At 51.5% G+C, this 21,883-nt stretch overlaps 2 protein-coding genes and 1 pseudogene across 5 annotated transcripts in view; all 3 read left to right on the top strand.

Annotated features, from left to right (window-relative positions):
• LOC134562675 (zinc finger protein 845-like) overlaps nucleotides 1–3,705 on the top strand; it is a 32,092-nt gene extending 28,387 nt beyond the window's left edge. Inside the window, 1 exon segment of the mRNA XM_063420184.1 lies at nucleotides 1,008–3,705. Coding sequence (XP_063276254.1) covers nucleotides 1,008–2,509 — 1,502 coding nt within the window. The 3' untranslated portion in view covers nucleotides 2,510–3,705.
• LOC134562710 (zinc finger protein 420-like) lies at nucleotides 3,355–20,766 on the top strand. 4 transcript variants are annotated; one of them, XM_063420230.1, is made up of 6 exons: nucleotides 3,355–3,493; nucleotides 3,879–5,830; nucleotides 7,274–7,342; nucleotides 10,127–11,312; nucleotides 11,513–11,619; nucleotides 19,930–20,766. In XM_063420230.1, exons 3-5 carry the CDS (start codon nucleotides 7,285–7,287, stop codon nucleotides 11,595–11,597), a joined length of 1,329 nt encoding a protein of 442 aa, XP_063276300.1. In that variant the 5' UTR covers nucleotides 3,355–3,493; nucleotides 3,879–5,830; nucleotides 7,274–7,284; the 3' UTR covers nucleotides 11,598–11,619; nucleotides 19,930–20,766. The 4 variants fall into 4 exon arrangements, with proteins under 4 accessions (XP_063276300.1, XP_063276299.1, XP_063276302.1 ...); XM_063420229.1 differs by having other exon boundaries at nucleotides 7,274–7,348; XM_063420232.1 differs by lacking the exon at nucleotides 7,274–7,342.
• Nucleotides 20,116–21,757, top strand: LOC134562674 (olfactory receptor 14J1-like; annotated as a pseudogene).
• The last annotated feature ends 126 nt before the right edge of the window (nucleotides 21,758–21,883 follow it).

Raw genomic sequence — 21,883 nt, 5'->3', positions numbered from 1 at the left:
AGACGAGGTCCTCGTGGTCACTGCCAACAGATCCGTCTTCTTCTGTCGGGGAGATCTCAGGGGTGGTAAAGTTGTGGGGACTTCTTTGAGTCTTTTTCCAAGCGGCAGGCAGTTGGCCAAGAGGTGGGGAAGAGGTGCAGAGCAAGGACAGGACAGGTACGGGACAGGCCAGTTCGGCAGGGTTGGACCAGGCAGGGCTGGGCCTGGTCGCTGGTAAGCACGATCTGTCCGTGCTCATTGTCTTAGTGCAGGTTTCCATGGGGACATGTACCAGTTCTTGGTCCAGTGAACGCACCTGCAGGAGAAACCTGGCAGACATCCCAGCCCAGTCAGGCCAGAGCTCCTGTGCTGTGGTTTTAGGGGCCTGGGGGCTTTCAGCCTCTGTCCTTGTTCAACAGTCGTGAGGCAGATGGGGGATCTTGGGGCTGTGTCTTACAGGGGGATGTTTGGAGCTTGCAGGGCTCCAAAGCCGAGCCGCAGATGCTCCTCGGGGGGACATCGGGGGTTCCCTGGGGAGGTGTTTTTGGGGGTCCTGGTGGCGGAAGAGCCCCAGCAGGGGTGGGGGGACACTGGGTGTGAGGACCCCTGGGAAAGCTGTGGCTTCACTTAACGGCACTCCAGAGAGAGGAGGGCCTGAGAACCGCAAGAGGGGGTACCCCGAGGGGGGGGAACCCCTGGGATTGCCGGGACCCCAGCAGAAGGTGCTAGGGCTGGAGTGGCCAAATTGGCGGGAAAGGGGTTTGGGGGTACCAGTGCTGGAAGTGGCTGCTCCCAGTCTGAGTCCAGTTGCCCCCCTCCGTGTGGTTCCAGCTTCCTCAGCACTCCCAGTATGAGCCCAGTCACTTCCAGTATCCCTAAGTGGAGAGACAGAAGAGGGGGGAGCTTTTTGGGTTCCTGGCATTCCCAGCAGCCTGGAAAGGGCAGGGACAGAGCAGACAGGGGATCTCCTTCCCCTTCCCTGTGTCATGGAGGCAAATCCCATCCTCTCCTGGTCCTTCCTTCCCCAGACAAGGAGCTGAGCATGGAGAGCAAGGAGCACAAATCCCCGCAGCAGAACCTTGTGGAAGAGGCCGTTTGGAGCGGTGCCATGGCACAGGAATTCAGCAGGGAGGAAAAGGCCCGGAGATCCCTCATGAGGAGGGGCTGCAAAGGCAGATCAGGGGGATGTGAGGAGGAAAGACCCACCCTGTGCCAGGAAGGCATCCAGAGATGGAGCCAGAGCTCAGAGCTGGTGGTGCATGAGCAGCTTCATGATCGGGAGAAGCTCCACAAGTGCTCTGAGTGTGGGAAGAGCTTTAGACAGAGGTCATGCCTGATCCAGCACCAGATGATCCACACTGGGGAGAGGTCCCACAAGTGCGGGGAATATGGGAAGAGATTCAGACGAAGGGAACACCTGATTGGCCACCAGAGGATCCACACCGGGGAACAACCCTACGAATGTGGGGAGTGTGGGAAGAGCTTCAGCTGGAGCTCCCATCTGATCTGTCACCAGAAAATCCACACTGGGGAGAGGCCCTACGAGTGTGATAAATGCAGGAAGAGGTTCCAGACCAGCTCCAGTGTCCTCCTGCACCAGTGCACGCACACAGAGGAGAGGCCCTTCTGCTGCCCCGACTGCGGGAAGGGCTTCAAACACAACTCCACCCTGAAGAGTCACCGGCGCATCCACACCAGGGAACGGCCCTACGAATGTGAGGAATGTGGGAAGAGCTTTCATGAGAAGTCCAGCCTGATCTGCCACCAGAGGATGCACACTGGGGAGAGGCCCCATGAGTGTGGGGAATGTGGGAAGAGCTTCAGCCAGCACTCCCACCTAATGCGCCACCAAAAGATCCACACGAGGGAGAGGCCCTATGAGTGTGGGGAATGTGGGAAGAGGTTTCCCACCAGCTCCAGTCTCCTCCTGCACGAGCGGATTCACACAGATGAGAGGCCCTTCCACTGCCCTGACTATGGGAAGAGCTTCCAGATCCACTTCAACCTCCTCAGGCACCGGCGCATCCACACCAGGGAGAGGCACCACGAGTGTGAGGAATGTGGGATGAGCTTCAGCCAGAGCTCCAACCTGATCTGCCACCAGAGGACCCACACCGGGGAACGGCCCTACGAGTGTGGGGAATGTGGGAAGAGCTTCAGGCAGAGATCCAGCCTCATGCTGCACCAGGTCACCCACACTGGGGAAAGGCCATACAAGTGTGAGGAATGTGGGAAGCGGTGCAGTTGCCGTTCCCAGCTTGTCATCCACCAGAGGATCCATACAGGGGAGAGGCCCTATGAGTGTGATAAATGCAGGAAGAAGTTTCAGACCAGCTCCCATCTCCTCATGCACCAGCGGATTCACAAGGATGAGAGGCCCTTCCGCTGCCCCGACTGTGGGAAGGGCTTCACACAGAACTCCATCCTCATCACCCACCGTCGCATCCACACCAGGCAGAGGCCCTTCGAGTGTCCCCAGTCCGGGAAGAGCTTCTCCTGCACCTTCCAACACCAACAGAGGCACCAGTAAGGGAAGTCCTGCCAGTTCTCCTAGTGGAGGAAGAGCTTCATGCGCTGCTCCTGCTCCATCCCCCACTGGAGGAACCACGTTGGGCAGAGCCCTAGTGACCCACATTCCCTATGATCCATGTTGGGCGGACACCTGGCTGGTTATCCTTTTGTTTTGGCCTTAATGTTTTTCTCTTCTCCCACTCTTTGCACTCCAGAAGCCAAAAGGGATGGGTCTGTCACGTCAAACCACTCCAATCCCACGGAGAACAAGTCAATTTTAACCCAAAAGGGCTTAATCCCACCTCAAAATGGCTTGTTCCTGATAAATAAACTTCCTTTATTTCCCTTAAGGGTCTAAGCTAGCTCAGTCCTTCTCAGGCCTTGGAGGAATATATCAAAGAGACAGGAAAAGGATTCAAAAGAGGCTCTCACCCTTAGCTGCAGTGATGTTTATTTCCAGGTGGTGTCCGGGGAAAGAGAGCAAGTCCCCAGGGGGACAGGGTCTTTTCTCAGGACTTCTGAGGGAGGGGCAAGCTGGCATACAGCCAATGGGGTCAGAAAGGGAAGGAAGGGTCAGACTACATGACAGGAGTTCCAGGGGTCCCTGAGGGGGGAGAAACCATTCCCACAGGGGAATGTAACATGTTCCCACCTTGAGAAAAACTCAGTCCCGTGGTAGATTTCCTGGATTCCATGGGCGCCAGGGTGAGATTGTGAGAGCTATGACTGTGATTCGTGTCAGAGGAAATACAGATATAATGATGAGATTGTACCATGGGAATAAAAGTGATGAATCCTGAGGAACTGCTGGAAAAAACTGGGAGGGAAAAGAGATGGACAGAATATGGTGAACATTAGATGGGGAAATTGAGCAAACACGTAAACTGCTTATAGAGGCAAAATTGGGTGAGAACCTAAAGATCAGCAAAATGAATGAGGAAGAGCAATGACAATCAGAGAGAGCTGAATGACCACCAAGAAAACGCCCGCGCAGCACAGCAAGGTACAGGCACCACAAGGGGAAATGGGGGGGAGAGGGGGCTGCTGAGAAGTGCTGAGAAATGTTTATGCATCTGTATGAAGGGATGGAATAAATATTTGCAGAACTGACAGTTGGGGTGTGTGACGGAGTAGCGCAGACTCCCCGCGCACCCAGCGCTGCTTGCTCACTTTTTATGGAATGTAATTTGATAAATAACTGAAATTTTGATGAAAGATTGGAGTATGGATTTTCATTTCTAACAAGATGGGGTTGGAAGGAGATCAAGAGAAATGGGATCCAAATTTGAAGCAGTGGGATCAGGATTGTGTGGGGCTGGGCAGATGGGATATGTTTGATAGTAAATCAAATGTTGACAGTTCTTCATTTCTGTCCCATTCATTTTCAGTGTCAGTTCTGTTTTCACAGTGCCACCTTCTCAGCTGATTGTCTTTGTGTCCTCCTTTCTCTCCTGCCTCTCTCTGCCTGCTCTCTTTGTCTCTCAGTGTTCCCTTGAGCCAGGGCAGCTCCCATCAAAGACCCTGCCCTGACTGAATTTCCAATGTAGGAGCTACCACAAGCATGGATGAAGTTCTGGAGGCTGGCAGTGAAATGTCCCTGTAGGATCTTGCTGCCCTTGGCTTTCGGCCCCTTTTTCAGAGCTTTGCCTTAGGGGTAGGAAGATCCTTTCCTTGCTGGGAACTGGAATTCCAGAGCCTTGCAGTGTGTGCCATGCAGGAGCATCCAGACTGGGATCCTGCAGGCTGGGCTCACATGGACTGGGATCCTCCAGCCTGGGACTGCACAGAGCGGGACCATCTGGATCAGGAGCATCCAGAGTGGGATGATGGGACTGGGACCTTGTAGGGCTGGGATTGTCTGGGTTGGGATCATGTGGACTGGGATTGCACAGACTGGGATTGGACAGACTGGGATTGCACACACTGGGATTGGACAGACTGGGATTGCACACACTGGGATTGCACAGACTGGGGTTGGACAAACTGGGATTGCACAGACTGGGATCACACGGGCTGGGATTTCACAGGCTGGCACCATCTGGATCAGAACCATACAGACTGGGATCATACAGACCAGGATGGCTGCACCGGAATGATGCAAACTGAGGCAGTCCTGGCTGGCCCAGGGCTCCCTCTCAGTCCATTGCTCCCCGAGGGTCCCTTTGAGTCCTGAACGGAGCACAGCCAAAACTGTCCAGAGTGAACCAGTCCTGTTGCCAGTCCTGGTGCTGGTGCCAGCCTCGGTCTCAGTCTTGGTCGTGAAGCGGTGCCAGTCTCGGTGCTGCTGCCAGTTCCAGTTTCAGTTCTGGTCTCAGTCTGTGTTTCCGTCTTGGTCTGGGTCACTCTCACTCTCACTCTCACAGTCGTTCCACTCCCAGTGCTGGTACCAGTGCCGCTCTTGGTCCCGCAGTGCTCCCAGTGCCAATCTCAGTCTCAGTCCCAGTCCCACAGCAGTGCCAGTCTCGGTGCTGGTTCCGGTGCTGGTCCTTGTCCCAGTCTTGGTCCAGTGCCAGTTCTGGTTCTGGTTTCAGTCCTGGTCTCAGTCTTAATCCCGGTGCCTTTGCAATGCCAGTCTGGGTTCTGTGACAGTCTCAGTCTTGGTGCTGATCTTGGTCCCCATCCTGGAGACTTTAGACCCTTTTGGGTGATTTTAGGCCCAACTGGGCAGGTTCAGGGTGGATTTTAGATCCCTTTGGATGATTTTAGTCCCATTTAGGTGGGGTTTGCCCCATTTGAGTGTTTTTAGGCCACAACAGGTACTTTCAGGGTAGATTTTGTGCTAGTTTGGGAGATTTGAAAGTGACTTTAGGCCATTTTGTGAGGGCTTTGAACCAATTTGGGCAATTTTAGGCCCCTTTGGTTGGATTTTAGACCCCTTTGGATGATTTTAACCCCATTTGTCAGATTTTAGGCCAAACCATGGGGAGTTAGGGTGGATTTTAGGCCCCTTGGGGTGATTTTATGCAAATCCTTGTGAGGTTTTTTTGCCTCTTTGGGTGATTTGAAGCCAAATGTGATACATTTGAGGATGGATTTTTGGCCCCTTTGGACAATTTTCAGCCCCTTTGGGTGATTTTAGGCCAAACCGGCCCTTTTAGGACTGTGAGTCCCCCTGGCCACCCCCATTCCCCTCACAGTTCCCGCCCTTTCTCTGACCCCGCCTCATTTCATTCCTTCCCTGCCCTTTCTTTGGCCGCGCCTCTCTTTTCCCTTGAGTCACGCCCATCTGCTGGCGCGGTCTCTCCAGCGCATGCGCACATTACCCGCCAGCGTCTCCTCAGCTCGTCGCCATCTTTGCTCCCGGTCCGCCGACCCGGCTCCAGCGTGTCCGAGACCTACGGTGGGGCAATGGCGGATCTATAGGGGATCTCTAAGGGTCTGGGAGGACCTGGTGGTCTCTAGAGGATTTGGTGGGGGGTCTGTAGGGGATTTGGGGATCTATAGAGGATTATGGCGGTCTGGGGGTCCCTAAAGTAGTCTCTATAGGGTCTCTATCGGGGTCTGGGGGGTCTATAGAGTGTCCGGAAGGGCCTCTAAAGGGGGCCTGGGGGTCCTTAAATGGGGTCTGGGGATCTCTATAGGGGATTTGAGGGAATCTGGGTGGCCTTTTCGGGGCTTGGGTGGGTCTATAGGAAATCTGTAGGGCTCTGCGGGCGCCTATAGCGGGTCCATGAAAGTCTGGGGGTGTCTTTGGGTCGCTATGGGGGATTTGGGGGGTCTGGGAGTATCTAAAGGGAGTCTGAGGGGGCTATAGGGGATCTATGGGGGATCTGTAGAGGGTCCGGGGGGGCTGGGCGTCCCTATAGGGAGGGGGGGTCTAGGAAGTTCTATAGGGAATCTGGGGGTCTCTATAGGGGATTTGGGGTGGCTGGGGCAGTCCATAGGGGATCTGGGGGTCTCTGTATGGGGTCTGGGGGTCCCTATAGGGTATTTGGGGAAGTATGTGGGTCTCAATAAGGGGGATTTGGGATGTCTGTAGGGGCTCTGGGGGTCTATATGGGGGATCTGAGGGTGTTTATAGGGGATGTGGGCGTGTCTGTAGGGGATCAGGGGTATCTTTAGCGGATCTGGGTGTCTCTATGATGGATTTCAGGGGGTCCGAGGGTCTCTATAGGGCATGTGGGGGTTTCCAGAGGGGATTTGGGGAGGCTCTGGAGGTCTCTATAGAGGATCTGGGAATCTCTGTGGAGGATTTGGGGGTTTTTATAGATGCTCTGGGGGCCTCTATGGGGGACTTGGGGGGGTCTGGCAGGGTCTATAGGGGCTCTATAGGGGTCTGGGTGAGCCTGTAGAGGGTCCAGGGGGGTCTGGGGGGGTCTCAGGATCTCTGTTGGGGAATTTGGCGTCCCAAAAGGGCATTTTTTTGAATTTTGGGTCAAAATTTGGAATTTGGGGTCCCAAAGGGGATTTTTTTTGGGAATTTTGGACTCTCTAGAGGGATTTTTGGGGGAATTTTGGGTCCAGACTTTGGAATTTGGGGTTCTCAAAGTGAATATTTGGGAAATTCGGGTCCAAACTTGAGAATTTGGGGAGCCCAAAGGGAATTTTTGAATTTTTAGGTCCAAACTTGGGAATTTTGGGATCTCTGGAGAGAATCTGGGGGGAATTTTGGGCCCAAACATTGAAATTTGGGGTTTCAAAAGGGAAATTTTGGGAAATTTGGGTCCAGATTTATGAATTTTGGTCTCTCTAGAGGGAATTTGGGGGGACTTTTGGATCCAAACGTGGGAAATCTTGGGAAATTTGGGTCCAAACGTGGGAATTTTGGGCTTTTTCTTCCCAGATTTCCTCTTCATGTTCTTGGTGATCGGCAGCACCGACAAGTCCTGCCTGCTGCACCACTTCATCAAGGGCAAGTGTAGGAAATTCTGGCGGCATTTGGGAATTCTGGGGGGTTGGGGGATTTGGGGGGATTTTTGTGGGATTATGGAGGGATATTATTTTATATTTCTGGGCATTTTAAGGGTTTGAGGTTTTTGGTGGTTGTTTTTTGTTTGTTTGTTTGTTTTAATTTTCTGGTTGGTTTTTGTTGGTGTTTGGGGAAATTTTTGGGAATTCTGGAAATATTACTGTAATTTTTGGAGGCATTTTCAGGATTTTTTTTCTTTTGTGAGCCATACTGCAGCTTTATTCAGATTTTTTATTTAGAATTTTGCTTTTTAATGACATTTTTGTGGGATTTTTACAATATTTGGGAAATTCTGTGTCCCTGTGGGCTCTCCCCAATCCGTCGGCATTTTGGGGCATTTTCTGTCACTTTAGGGTCATATTTGGTCACTTTTGGGCTATTTTTGGCCACTTTTTTGGTGTTTTCTGTCATACTGGGTAATTTTGGGCATCTTTCTGCCATTTTAGGGACATTTGGGGCAAATTTTGTTCACTTTTTGGGTCACTTAATGCCATTTTGAGGCAATTTTGTAATTTCGGGGGAATTTCTTGTCAGTTTTCAGTCATTTTTGGGCCATTTTGTGGCCATTTTCTGTCACTTTTTGGGTATTTTTTGGACTCTTTAGGGGCATTTTGGGTGGCTTTTCACCCATTTTTGCCAGTTCCAGTCTCAGTCCCAGTCTCAGTCTCGGTCTCAGCGCGGTCCCGGTTCCAGTGCTGGTACCGGTGCCGCTCTTGGTCCTGCAGTGCTCCCAGTGCCAGTCTCAGTCTCGGTCCCAGTCCCTGGGCGGTGCCAGTCTCGGTGCTGGTTCCGGTGCCGGTCTTGGTCTCAGTCTTGGTCCCAGTGCCAGTTCTGGTGCTGGTTACGGTCTCGGTCCTAGTCCTGGTGCCAGTGCAGTGCCGGTCTCTGTTGTGGTGTCGGTTCTGGTCCCAGTCTTGGTCTCGGTGCCGGTCCCAGAGCGGCGCCGCTCTCAGTGCCAGTCTCAGATCCGGTGTCGGTCTCAGTCTTGGTGCTGGTGCCGGTTCTGGTGCTGATCGTGGTCTTGGTCTCAGTCCCGGTCCCAGAGATTTTAGGCCAGTTTGGGATTTTAGGCCAAACTGGGCAAGCTCAGGGTGAATTTTAGACAGCTTTGGATGCTTTTAGGCCAAATCTGGTGAGTTTTAGGGTGGATTTTAGATCCCTTTGGATGATTTTTGGCCCATTTGGGTGATTGTAGGCCAAACTGGGCAGGTTTAGGCTGGATTTTTGAGCCTTTTAGTGTGGATTGTAGGCCCCTTTGGCCGATTTTAGGCCAAATCTGGTGGGGTTTAGTATCAGTTGGGTGATTTTAAGATAAGCTGGGCAGTTTTAGAGTGGATTTTTAGATCCTTTTGGATGATTTGAGGCCCATTTAGGTGGGGTTTAGCATGGTTTGGGTGATTTTAGGCCAAATCTGGTGGGTTTCAGGTGGTACTTTAGGTCCCTTTGGGTGATTTTAAGGCTAAGCAGGTACTTTCAGTGTTGATTTTACACCAATTTGGATGACTTAAATGTGATTTGAGGCCATTTTGTGTGGGTTTTAAACCAGTTTGGCTAATTTTAGGCTCCTTTATTTGGATTTTGTACCCCTTTGGCTGATTTTAACCCCACTTGTCTGATTTAAGGCCAAACCATGTGGATTTAGGGTGGATTTTATTGCCCTTAGGGTGATTTTAGGCCACAGTGAGGGGATTTTAGGCCTCTTTGGGTGATTTCAGTCCAATCCTGATTGGTGTCAGGGTGGATTTTAGGCCCCTTAGGACGGTTTTAAGACCCTTTGGGTGATTTTAGCCCAAACCGGGCCCCTTTTGGTACTGGGCGTCCTCTTGGCCACGCCCATTCCCCTCACAGTTCCCGCCCTTTCCCTGACCCCGCCCCCACATTTCGGGTTTGGGAATGGGGCAGGAGGAGGGAGGGAGGAAGAGGCGGAGCGGCAGCAGGGAGCAGGAGGAGAAGGGCAGAGGAGGCAGAGGCGGCTCCAGCGCTCCCTGAACTCGCAGCACGGCCGGGGAGCATCGCCCCCATCCCGCAGGTGCCCGGAGAGGGGGAGCTCGCCACAAATATCCCGGGGGGGTCCCTGGGTTTGGGTTTTTTTGGAGGGGATGTTTGGAGCTTTCAGGGCTCCAAAGCTGAGGTATAGATGCCCTTTGGGGATCATCGGGGGCTCTCCAGGAGATGTTTTGGGGTGTCCGGTGGCGGCAGAGCACTGTTGGCGGTTGGGGGGATGTGGGTCCCCCCACGCTCGGGCCCTCCGAGCTCTGCCTGGGCCATGTGGGGAGTGCACAGGAGCGGCGGGGGCAGGGGGACACCGGGTTTGAGGAGCCCCGGGAGAGCCACGGCTTCCCTGAGCGGGACCCCAAAGAGAGGAGAGCCCCAGAACTGCAAAGAGGGGACCCCAAGAGGGGACCCCTGGGATTCCTAGGACCCCAGCAGGGGCTGCTGGGGCTGGAGGGGCAGGAAAGATTTCGGGGGTGCCGGTGCTGGAAGTGGCTGCTCCCAGTACGAACCCAGTTCCCCCCGCATTGTGGTTCCAGTTTCCTTGGCACTCTGAGGATGAGCCCAGTCACTGCCAGTATCCCTAAGTGTGGAGACAGAAGAGGGGGGAGCTTTTTGGGTTCCTGGGACTCCCAGCAGCCTGGGGAGGGCAGGGACCGAGCAGACGGGGATCTCTTTCCCCTTCCCTCTGGCAGGAAGACAAATCCCATCCTCTCCTCATCCTTCCTTCCCCAGACAAGGAGCTGAGCATGGAGAGCAGGGAGGACAAAGGCGGCCAGAGATGGAGCCAGAGTTCAGAGCTGGTGGTCCATGAGCAGCTTCCTGATGGGGAGAAGCCCCACAAGTGCTTTGGGTGTGAGAAGAGCTTCATCTGGCGGTGCCACCTGCTCCGCCACCAGAGGATCCACACAGACGAACGGCCCTACAAGTGTGGGGAATGTGGGAAGAGCTTCAGGAAGAGCTCCCAGCTGACTGCCCACCAGAGGATCCACTCTGGGGAACGACCCTACGAGTGTGGGGAATGTGGGAAGAGGTTTCAGGACAGCTGTTACCTAATCCTGCACCGTCGCATCCACACTGGGGAGAGACCGCACAAGTGCGGGGAATGTGGGAAGAGCTTCAGGGCGCGCTCCCACCTGATCCGTCACCAGAAGATCCACTCGGGGGAGAGACCCTACGAGTGTGAGGAATGTGGGAAGAGCTTCAGGCACAGAGGGGACCTAAACTTCCACCAAAAGATCCACACTGGAGAGAGGCCCTACAAGTGTTCTGAGTGTACGAAGGGGTTTCTGACCAGCACCAGGCTCCTCATACATCAGCAGACACACACAGCAGAGAGACCTTTCCAATGCCCCAAGTGCAGGAAGGGCTTCAAGAGGAAATCCACCCTGACAACCCACCAGTGTGTCCACAGCACTGGGGAGAGGCCCCACAAGTGTGAGGAATGTGGGAAGAGCTTCAGCCGGAGCTCCAGCCTTATCTGCCACCAGAGGGTCCACACCAGGGAACGGCCCTACGAGTGTGGGGAATGTGGGAAGAGCTTCAGTCAGAGGGCACAGCTGATCCAGCACCAGAACATCCACACTGGGGAAAGGCCATATGAGTGTGGGGAATGTGGGAAGGGCTTCAGGCAGCTTGCCCACCTGATCCGCCACCAAATGATCCACACTGGGGAGAGGCCCTATGAGTGTGATAAATGCAGGAAGAGGTTTCAGACCAGCTCCCATCTCCTCGTCCACCAGCGCATTCACACAGAGGAGAGGCCCTTCCGCTGCCCTGACTGCGGGAAGGGCTTCAAGGAGAACTCAACCCTCATCAAGCACCGGCGTATCCACACTGCAGAGAGGCCCTACAAGTGTGAGGAATGTGGAAAGAGCTTCTCTCAGAGCTCTAACTTGACCAGACACCAACAGAGGCACCGGTAAGGGAAGCTCTGTGAGTGCCCCCAGTGCAGGAAGAGCTTCATGCACTGCTCCAGCTCCATCCCCCACTGCAGGACCCATGTTGGGCAGAGCCCTGCTGACCCACATTCCTTGTGATCAATGTTGGGAAGACAACTGGCTGGTTATCCTTTTGTTTTGGCCTTCATTTTTTTCTCCTCTCCCTCTGTTTGCACTGCAGAAGCCAAGAGGGATGGGTCTGTTACCTCAAAACCACTCAAAACCTGAAGAAGCAAAATTCCATTCCACCTGGAAAGGATCTGTAGGATTAATAGGGCCAAGTGCTTGGTAAGCAGTTGCTTCAAAAATCAAAAACTTTATTGCTTTTTCTCGAGAAACTCCCATTCTCCTTTTTTTTCTTTTCTCAGCAGGTTATAAAGGGGTCTGGCAATTATAGAAAAATATGGGATGTGTTTTCTCCAAAACACTAGTAATCCTAAAATTTGTTGTAGCTCTTTCCTAGATTCTGGCATTTTTATTTGATCTAAGGAGGTTAACGTATGTATGTCATGCTTCCTTTCCATCAAATTCCCAGAAATTTTACTTTCAGGGGAAATTTGTAAATCACGGCTTTCTAAGTTGGAGATTATTTTCTGTTGGGCATCCCCCACTTCTATTTCATCTCCACCCACAAGAATATCGTGGTTGTATTGATAAACAATTACATTGTCAGCTATGGGTATTTTTTCTAATTATGGCCAAGGCAGGGTGGGCAAGGGTGGGTGAATGCTGGTACTCTTGAGAAGGAAGGCTTTTTTTGGCTTGTTGCCTGGGTGCTGGGAGGGGGAGGGTGAGGGGGATTGAATTGTTATATTGTTTCTGGGCTCACTGCTCAGATTCTCAGAAGGTGTGTACCTGGCTGTGATTTTTTAGTGAGGGGTGCCCCGGCAAATTTGGGTTTTCTTTGGGGACCCCTTTTTTAATATCTAATAGCAACAAGTGTTGATGGCTAGTGATCTGTTTTCTTTTCTCTGGTTTTTCACTACTTGGAGTTTTAACATAGTTGGTAAATTCTACTGCAACTTCACTCAATACACAGACATTACGATCACTGGCAGGTGAATTAGATTGAGGGGCTGGGGGCTGGGAGAGGGTCAAATAAGAACTGAAACCACAATCCGTAGATCCGGTTGGTTCACTGGGGTTTCCGAGGGATCTGTCTAGCTTTTCTACAGAGCTTAAAGCAATTGCTATAGGTTTAAGTGATTCCAAAGGCTTTCAAATTAAAGGAATCATAATTTCAGGCTTTACAGGCAATTGCATTGGAGAGTCATGTATCATTTGCAAGCAGGCAGCTTTGTGAGTGTTTTCCAGGGGCTGTTTGGGACTACCAAGTAAAGTTAAAGTGTCTCCCCTTTCCAAGGAGCTAATCCCCCTTGCCTAGTAAGCTGTGCATTGAGTCAGGGACCGTGGGTTACGTTCGTCTCCCGTTGTTAAGAAAACTCCATGTCCGCACTACCCACTGGCTTCTTGTTCTGTCAGTTTAATTTGATCTCCGTTGCTGAGAGATACTCGGAAAACACATTCTGTCTCCGACTAGTGAGGGAGACGTGAGTACGCTCCTTTTAACTTAGATAATTCAGTGGTGGTGTCTGGGATTTCTTTAGTGGTTATATGTGGGTCAAAATCTTCTTCATTAATAAAATTGTATTCTGTTTCAACTAAAGGTCTCATGCTGGGGCACCAGTGTTCCCCACAATTTTTTACTAACACCAGTTCTTCCCGGGGGTAAATCTGATTAATGTGAGGAGTTTCCTTTTCTTCTGCCTTTTTTGGGAAGTCAGCATTCTCTAAATTTTTAGAATATTCATCTCCCAAGGAAGCCTGTAGCAAATGATTTTCACCTCGCAGCAAATGGTTTTCATTTTGCAAAATTTCAACTAAATTTTGAAGGGAGTCTATTATTGCGTTTTCTTCACTTCTTCACTTAAAGCGAGTTTCTACAGCTGGCGTAAGACAAGCTCCCAGAACTGAGCAGGGTATGGTTTTATTTTTGCCCAGCTTAAATTTTGTTTCATGTTGTAAAGAACATACCCTATCAACCACCCTCTCCAAATTAGACCAGTTATTATTAGCCCAAAGTTCCACCTCTGGAGAGGGTCTGGCATTGTGTTCAGCTAGTAGGGCATAAAATGCATTTTTATGTGTAAGGTCATCAGTCATTTTGTGAAGGGGATCAGAAACCACTACAGGGGGGTGATGCTTGGTTGTACACACACACAGCTACGCTGCGTCTCTCCTCTTTCCCTGGGGTGAGTGAAGGGACAAATCCTGTCTGCTGAGGCACTGTTTAGTTACTTCAAGTTGTCCCTTCGCTTCAACAAGACAGTTTACACACACAAAACAATTTCTCTTTTTGCACTAGGAGATCTGTGAAATCCTGAAGACAGATACACCTCAATAGAGTATAGGGATGCTTTTCACCTAGGTGTCTACAGTATGCGAGGAATCCGAAAGCCCCCCTTGCTTTCTAGCATTGTTCACCGAGGTGATGAGCTAGGCTGGTAACTCCTGTTACAGACTATAGACAACCTGCAACCCCTCTGTCTATCAGGATCCTGTCCGTGATGCCAATTTTTATGTCACGATCCAATGGACGGTCGTGATGGTTCGTTTTGATTTCAAAGTGCAAAAAGAGGCAAAGAGAACTTAGGTCAAGTAGAATCAATGTATCTTTATTGATACCCACAATATGCGATTGAGGAGAAAAGCAAGAAAGAAAGCGAGAGAGAAAAGAGGAAAAAAGGGGGGTTTATAGCTACTGACAGCAGAGCTGAGTCCTTGTGATGCTGGAGCCAACAGACCACCTGCGCAGTCCTCGTGGCGTGCGCCAATAGATCCATCTTGTCTGTCGTGGAGATCTCAGAGGCTCTCTTTTCAGGGTGCTTGTTATAATCCTTTGTTCGAGGCGAGAGGCAACATGCCAGAAAAGGGGGAGAGATCTCGTGAGTATCGCAAATCTTCTTGCACAATGTAGAAGCAGGGCAGGCTGAGCTTTGCAGCAGGTACACCACAGTGGCCTCCTCAAACACAGCCCAGGTACCGTGACAGCCCCCCATTGTTTCTGCACGGGTCTCTGAGGAGGGTGTCTTGGTCCAATGGGTGCACCTGCAGGGAGGAACCTGGGTCCCACCTCAATCAGACCAGAACTCCTGTGTTGTGGTTTAGGGTTCTTGGGGTCTCAGCCTCTGACAATCCTGAGACAGATGAGGGATCTTCAGACTGACTCTCACATGAGGCAGCCCAACCTTCTCTCCCCTTGGCTGCGTGACTTCCTGAGCTACTGCCTGCAGAGAGACAAGGCGCAGCGCTGGTCTGCATAAGAGCTGCTGCAGGTAAAATGCCCAGGGGCTGCAGGTGAATCTGTGCCCCAGGGATCAGCTCCTGCTGCACTGAAGTCCAAGGCATCAGATGAGCCCCCCTCTCCTCAGCTCCACTCTTGGTGCTGTTCGAATGAAAACCGTCAGGAATCCTCGACTGGGCTGGGCTGGCAGGGACCTGTCAAGGTCATCTGCTCCAAGTGCCCTGCAATGAGCAGGGACATCTTTCAAGAGATCCAGATGCTCAGACCTGAAATATTTCCAGGGCACTTCCCTGGCAAGCTGTGCCACTCTTGCCCCACTGGTGCTCCTTAGACCTACTCTTACTCAATCCCCTTCCATTTAAAAAATATTACCCTGCCTTTCAGGCTCTTAGCTTGGAAAGTAATGCTTCCGTGTTGGTTTTTTTTCCTTTGTGCATCATCCATTTGTAACATCAGCCAAGCCTGTGTCCATCCTGGTGCCACTGATCATTTCAGTGAAAAAGTGGAAGGAGGAGACAAGAATGGGACAAGCACTTTAGAGCTGTTTTCTCCAGCTTAGAGGAGAATTGTAGAATAGGATTGTAGCTAGGATTGTAGAGTAGGATTCTAGAGTAGGATTATAGCGTAGGATTGTAAATAAAGTTTCTGAAACCTCAACTCATTTGGAAGATTTCTCCTCCTGAGCCTCTGAGAAAGCTCAGCATTTCCTTCTGAATTGTCCATTTTTTCTTAGAGGTGGAAAGTGACATCAATGGCTTCTTTGGTACAGTTGGAAAGTGGGGAAGGCTCTTCATTCATCCTCTCCAGACCACAGTGCCTTTGGAATATGGCCCACTGGCTGGGTTTTACCCAAATGTGGCACTTGTGTTTGAGGCAGAAAAGGCAGTGGCATTTGCAGGCAGAACCAAAGGAGAAGTGGGGCAGCCCAAATACCCTGTGCAGATGCAGGCCTTGAGCAACGACTCGAGCATTTGGGTTGCTGCTGCCACTTGGATTTGTATCCCTGAGTGCAATGTCTTTGGCTGGAGGAGAGTTTTGCTCAAGTGACAAAGCAGAAAGATGTAGGAGGCTGCTGGGAAAGGTGCAGAGCTGGTGCAGAGCTGTCAGTGAGTGCCAGGTGAGACACGGCCCTACCTTGGCTGGGCTGGAGCCCCAGAAGAGTCCTTGCAGAGCCTGGAGCAGCCTGAGCCTGGGCACAGGAGGCTGCACAGAGGCCCTTGGAGCTGCCAGAGGCAGCAGCCCGGCCCTGGGTGCCCCTTGGTGGCCCCGGGCCAATCCTGGGCTCTCAGAGCCCAGCTGGCAGCTGGCTGCTTCCGAGGGGAGCCGCAGCCGTGCTGGGCACAGCACAGCCTGGTGCCATTGGCCGTCTGCAGCCTGCACAGGAGCAGAGAAAGGCAAAGCACAGCCCAGGGCTCAGCCCTGGCTGAGGATTCCTGCTCTGGTGCTGGCTGCCCTGTCGCTCCTGGCAAAGGTGAGCGCTGTGTGCAGCACTCTGGTCACAGGGCAGGGAGCTGGGCTGCTCTGCAGGCTCCAGCACAGGGCAGCGTCCTTCAGGCACGGCCCTTCTGCCGGGGGAGCCGAGGGCAGCACCGGGCAAGGACAGCTTGGCAGGTCACATCTGCAGGAGCCAGAGCCTCACACAGCTCTGCCAGGAAGCGCCTGCAGTCCTGGGGCTCTGCACTGAGCCACAGCAAAGGGGTGAAATGCAGAGTGTTTGGCAGAAATATTCAGGGCCACCAGGCCAGCCTGCTTTGTGCTGTCTGGCACACAGCAAGCACTGTGCAGTACAGCCCTGAGCTGCTGGGAGAGAGGTGTTAGACAGGAGCCAACTCTGAGATGAAATTAAATGGGGACAAAGTCATCAAAGCAAAAGAGAACTGTTTCTTAGGAAGGATTCACCTGAGCTGGGTGTGTATCTCGCTCTCCCAAGAGCCAAACACACACACACACTCCAACAAAATGCTGCTTTTTATTGCCTTTCCCAGCCCAGGTTGAACCATGTCCCTTTTCCCTTTAGCTGGGTACTAGGGAATTTAGATTCTCTCCCTAAAACCTACTTGTCTGTCCCCTCCCCTCTTATCCTATTTCCCTTTTAGTCCAGTCTTCAACTTGGCCCCTCTCCCAGCTCACAGCAACGCCCAACAAATTCAGGAGAACAAATCCAAACCCTAAATAACAACACCTAGAACCAACAACTTTCCTTCTTTTTTTCTAATAATCTTTTGGCTGCAGCAAAATATTACCTCATATCTCACCGAGGGAATCGGGGATGAGCCTGTGGCTTGTGCTTGAGCAATGAACTGATTTGGAAGGGAGCAGAAGGGTTTCAGTAGGCAATTGGTATTTTGTTTCTTAATTGCTGAAGGAAAGACACAATGTGCCTTCAGTCAGCAAAACCATTTTCAAGGTACATTGAGGAAATGCTTGTGGGCAATTCCCAGAGAAGGAAGGTGTTGAGAAAATGTTGAACTGGAACAAATCCTGAATTCCGTTGGCATTAACAGACAGTGTTGAGCCCTCTCTTCCCCCAGTGCAGTGATTGGTGTGTGCAAGTGGCTACCTCAGCCTTGAGAATAGAGTAGTCCTCCTAAGAAGGGAGCTGGAATGCATTCAAGGGGAAGAAAGTGCTTGCAGGAGGCTCTTGAGCATCAGAGGAGAATTTGAGGAATGGGATGTTCCCCAAATGACCACCAGAGACCCTGAAGAGACCCATACTCTCCTGTCAGTAACTTCTGAGGAGTGATTTAAATATGTCCAAGAAATGGAGGGAATGTTTAGCCTGTGAGTTTCAGCAAAGTAATGAGTAGGTCTTATCTGCATGGTTACAAATGAGTAGGTGAGATTTCTGAGTGAGCATGTGTTAGGAAAGTGATTCCCCACGCACCGAGCACCGAAAAAAAGTCATGCCTCCTTTCTCACACTGATCTGGCAGCGGGGATCAGGCCCTGCTTGGCAACTTTCATTTTAGTTCCTTCTATTGAAAGGTACAAATGAAACCTTTTCCAGCTGTTTCCCTCTGGCTGACCTTTTTGGGGCCCAGAGCTCTGTGCTGCAGGTGGCCCGGGTGTGTGCAGAGCAGTGCAGCCTCCACAAAGCCCTTGGTTTTCCCCCAGTCCTGAACATTTGTTGCTGGGTGTGCCCAGCTGTGGCAGGAGAAGGAGCCCGCAGGGCAGTGGGCGCCGTGCCCTGCCCAGCCAGGGCTCTCTGGCACAGAGCAGCAGCAGCTCCAGCACCTTTCAACCCCTCCTGCCTTGGCTTCCCCTGGGAGACAGAAGCCTCTGGAAATCAGCACCACCTGTGGCCTTCCCAGCTTGGAGCAGCTCCTGCTGCTGGGCACCTCCTGCCACTTCTGCTGCTTCCAAACAGGAATCAGGGCAGAGGTGGAGACGCACAAACAGAGAAGGCCTGGGCTTGTGCAAGAAATGGGCAAATGTAGGGGGAAATATGTGAGGAGTTACTTCAGCTGGTAGGCCAATACTGCTTTCTCTCCTTTTCTCTCTTCACATTTCCTGTTCTATTCCCTCTCACATTTCCATCCCTGCCCCCTCTCGAGTCTCACAGTTTTCCTGTCATGTTTCCCCCACAATTTTTACTCCTTTTCCCCATCCTTTTCAGCTCACTTTCCTCACACTTCACCTCTCACATTTCCCCACCTTCCCACTCTTTCCTGGTTTTTCTCCCCTCATGTTTCTCTCCTTTTCTCAGTCATTTTTCTCCAAGTTTTCTCCTCACGTTTCTCGCTTCTGCCCTCATGTTTCTCACCCTTTCCCTCTCATATTTCTCCTATTTCTCACACTTTCCTCCTCATGTTTCTCATTCTTTCCCCCTCATGTTCCTTATACTTTTCCTGTTGCATTTTGTGCCCTTTTTTCACTCCTGCTCTCTGCCACTTTTCCCATCAAACTTCCCACCTTTTTTTCCCCTCATGTTTTCTGCCTTTTTCTGCCCTCTGGTTTCTCCCTCTTTCCCCCTCAGGATTCTCACCATGTTCCCCTCACATTTGCTGCCAGTTTCCCTCTCTTTGCCAGTAAAGTTTCTCACTCTCTTGCTCTTATGATTCCCTCCGTTTTTTCCCCCTATCTTTCTCACTCTTTTCTGCTCATGTTTCTTAGAATTTTCCCAGGGCATTCCCTGCCTTTTCCTCCTCTCCCTTCCTCTCCTATTTTCCCTCACATTTTTCACCATTTCCCCCTCAGTTTTCTCACGGTTTCCCACACAGGTTTCCTAGCCTTTTCTTTCCTCACACTTCTCTCCTTTTTTCACTCCCATTTCTCACACTTGTCACCTCACGTTTTCTGCCTTTTTTCCCCTCACATTTCTTAACCCACTGGTTCCTGTCAGTGACTCTTCCTCTTCAGTAGCTGATGGGCTTCTCTTCTTTTTTTCCTGCACTCCCCTACTCCAAAGAATGGGTGCCAGGGCAGCGCTCCAGGAAGCCCCTGCCTGTGCCTCTGCTGAACAGAATGTCTGTGCTCAACTTGAAGAATCTCATGAAGAACAACCTAAACTGCAGCGGGCTTCCTGCTGCAGTGTTGGTTTGTATTTCAATTCCATATAGTCTTCCTAGTGTTCTAAAGAAAGAGGTACCCTGAGGAATACACATTGCAGGTGAGCAGCTGCTGCACCCTCAGCCTCAAGCAGATCCCATCTCTGTTTTCATCACCTCACGGTCACTGTGACTCCTGCCTGGACGAAACCACTTGTGATGCTTCTTGATGCTAAGAAAGTCCATCTGCACAGGAAATGCTTTTGGCCCTCTTCTGGAAAAAAGAAAGTTTTTATTTTAAACTGTTCAGTGCCTGGAGTTTTTCCCCATTTTCACCTATTTGAATTGCCTTGACATCAAAATACCGCCAGCTGACGTTCCGAACTGGCTGGTCTGTGTTTGTGTGCACAGAGCAAAGGTGCCACACCGTGTCCGTTTTCTGGGTGTCTGTCAATGTCCATTTACACAGAGGGCTGAAGGGAGGCTCTGCCTGCCCCGCGCGGCTCCGGGGCTGGGGCTGGGCTGGCAGGGGCCGCAGATGGCGCTGGGAGGCACAGCCTGAGCCCAGCCACCATGTTGTGTGTGGCTGCCTCAGCCCAGCTGCCATCTTGTGTGTCGCTGCCTCAGCCCTTGCCGCCATCTTGTGCCTTTAGCTAGTCCAACTCTGAAGCAAATGTGTTGCTGTTTTTTCACCTGTCATGATCTGCACCAAAGACACCAACAGCAGCAAGACTTTCTACAGGGAATGGCATGGGTTTGGCTCAAAGCAGCTTGTCCTAACTTGTCACTGTTCTTTGTACATGAACAGGTCCCCATGGCCAGCCACAGCAAATGTCCAACAGCAGTTCCATCAGCCACTTCCTCCTGCTGGCATTGGCAGACATGGGGCAGCTGCAGCTCCTGCACTTCTTCTTCCTGGGCATCTCCTTGGCTGCTCTCCTGGGCAGGCCTCATCATCAGCGCCGTAGCCTGCGGCCACCTCCTGCACACCCCCATGTTCTTCCTGCTCAAGCTGCCCCTCAGCAACCTGGGCTTCATTTGCACCACTGTCCCCAAAGTCTGGAACAACTCCCTCTGGGACACCCGCTCTGGTGTCCCTCTGGCCGCGCTGGAGGGTTTGGAGACTGGACAGGGGGGTCTGGGATCTGTACAAGGGCATCAGCCAGCCTCACACAGAGCCCAGGGGGACACTGCCTCTGATCCCTGTCCATGGGAGTGAATGCTCACATTGTATGAAGAATCACAAGCCTAAAGAATTCGAAATAAGTTGTAGCTAGTTTATCACAGAGTGTAAATGTAGAATCTAGGATTTTTAGTATATGGGCTTGAAGAGGCAAGATGGAGGAATTGGGGAGTGGTCCTGTCCTCCTTGTTGTTGTTCTTTTCCCCCATTTTCTGCTGAGTTGTATCACAAGGATTGGTTTAGAGTAGAAATGACATGTTAACATAGGTAGTAAGTATTGGTAAAATTCTGTAAATAAAAAGTACATTGTGGATGGTGGTTGGACCAGGGAAACGGTACACAAGGTCCGGGACCCTCTGATCCGCCCCAATCCGCCGCATGTCCTGCTCTGCTGGGGACGCCTTGCAGAGCTGAGAAAGAACTAAGAGATAATGAAAGAATAAACAACCTTGGAAACACGGACTGGTGGACTCAGCTTGTCTTCTCTGGCTCTGGCACAGGACCTTCCAGGCAAGAAAAGCTTGAAAGCCCTATATACCTCAGGGAACAACAACCCCAAGGAGAATCTCAGGGAATGGCAACCCTGACAGAAAACTCTATATACCTTGGGGAACAGCAACCCTGAGGAGAATCTCAGGGAACGGCAACCCTGACAGAAAACTCTATATACCTTGGGGAACAGCAGCCCCGAGGAGAATCTCAGGGAACAGCAACCCTGAGAACCGTGCACATCTCCATACAAAGGATGTGCTGCTCAAGTTTTCCTCTTCTTTTTTGTTATGTCAGTCGAGTATTTCCTGCTGACCTTCATGTGCTATGACCGCTACGTGACCATCTGCAAACCCCTGCACTACAGAACCCTCCTGGGCAGCAGAGCTTGTGCCCACATGGCAGCAGCTGCCTGGCCCAGTGCCTTTCTCAGTGCTCTCATGCAAACGGCCAATACATTTTCCCTGCCCCTGTGCCAGGGCAATGCCCTGGGCCAGTTCTTCTGTGAAATGCCCCCCATCCTCAAGCTGTCCTGCTCCTAATCCTATCTCAGGGAAGTTGGGCTCATTGCACTTAGTGCCTGTTTGCTATTTGGTTGCTTTGTGTTCATTGTTTTCTCCTATGTGCAGATCATCAGGGCCGTGCTGAGGATCCCCTCTGAGCAGGGAGGGCACAAAGTCATTTCCATCTGCCTCCCTCACCTGGCTGTGGTCTCTCTGTTCCTCAGCACTGCAGTGTTTGCCTACCTGAATCCGCTCTCCATCTTCTCCCTATCCCTAGATCTGGCCCTGTCAGTTCTGTACTCGGTGCTGCCTCCAGCCCCGAACTCCCTCATCTACAGCCTGAGAAACCAGGAGGTCAAGGCTGCAGTGTGAAGAATGATGACTGGATGGTTTTAGCAACATTAAACTGGTGGCCAATTTCTGCAAATCCCTTCTAATAAAAGCCGTCTTTGATACTTCAAGTTGGTTTCTTTTAGAGGTTCTTTTTCTTTGTTTTCATTTTTTAATATTGTCCACAAAGAAATGTCATTGTTCGTGCCATTTCTCATTTTGTTTCTCTCCACCTTCCCAGTGGCCACAGACTGTGT

Source organism: Prinia subflava, chromosome 30 (genome assembly GCF_021018805.1).
Source record: "Prinia subflava isolate CZ2003 ecotype Zambia chromosome 30, Cam_Psub_1.2, whole genome shotgun sequence".
Taxonomy (NCBI): domain Eukaryota; kingdom Metazoa; phylum Chordata; class Aves; order Passeriformes; family Cisticolidae; genus Prinia; species Prinia subflava.
This window is presented reverse-complemented; position numbering and strand designations above follow the sequence as displayed.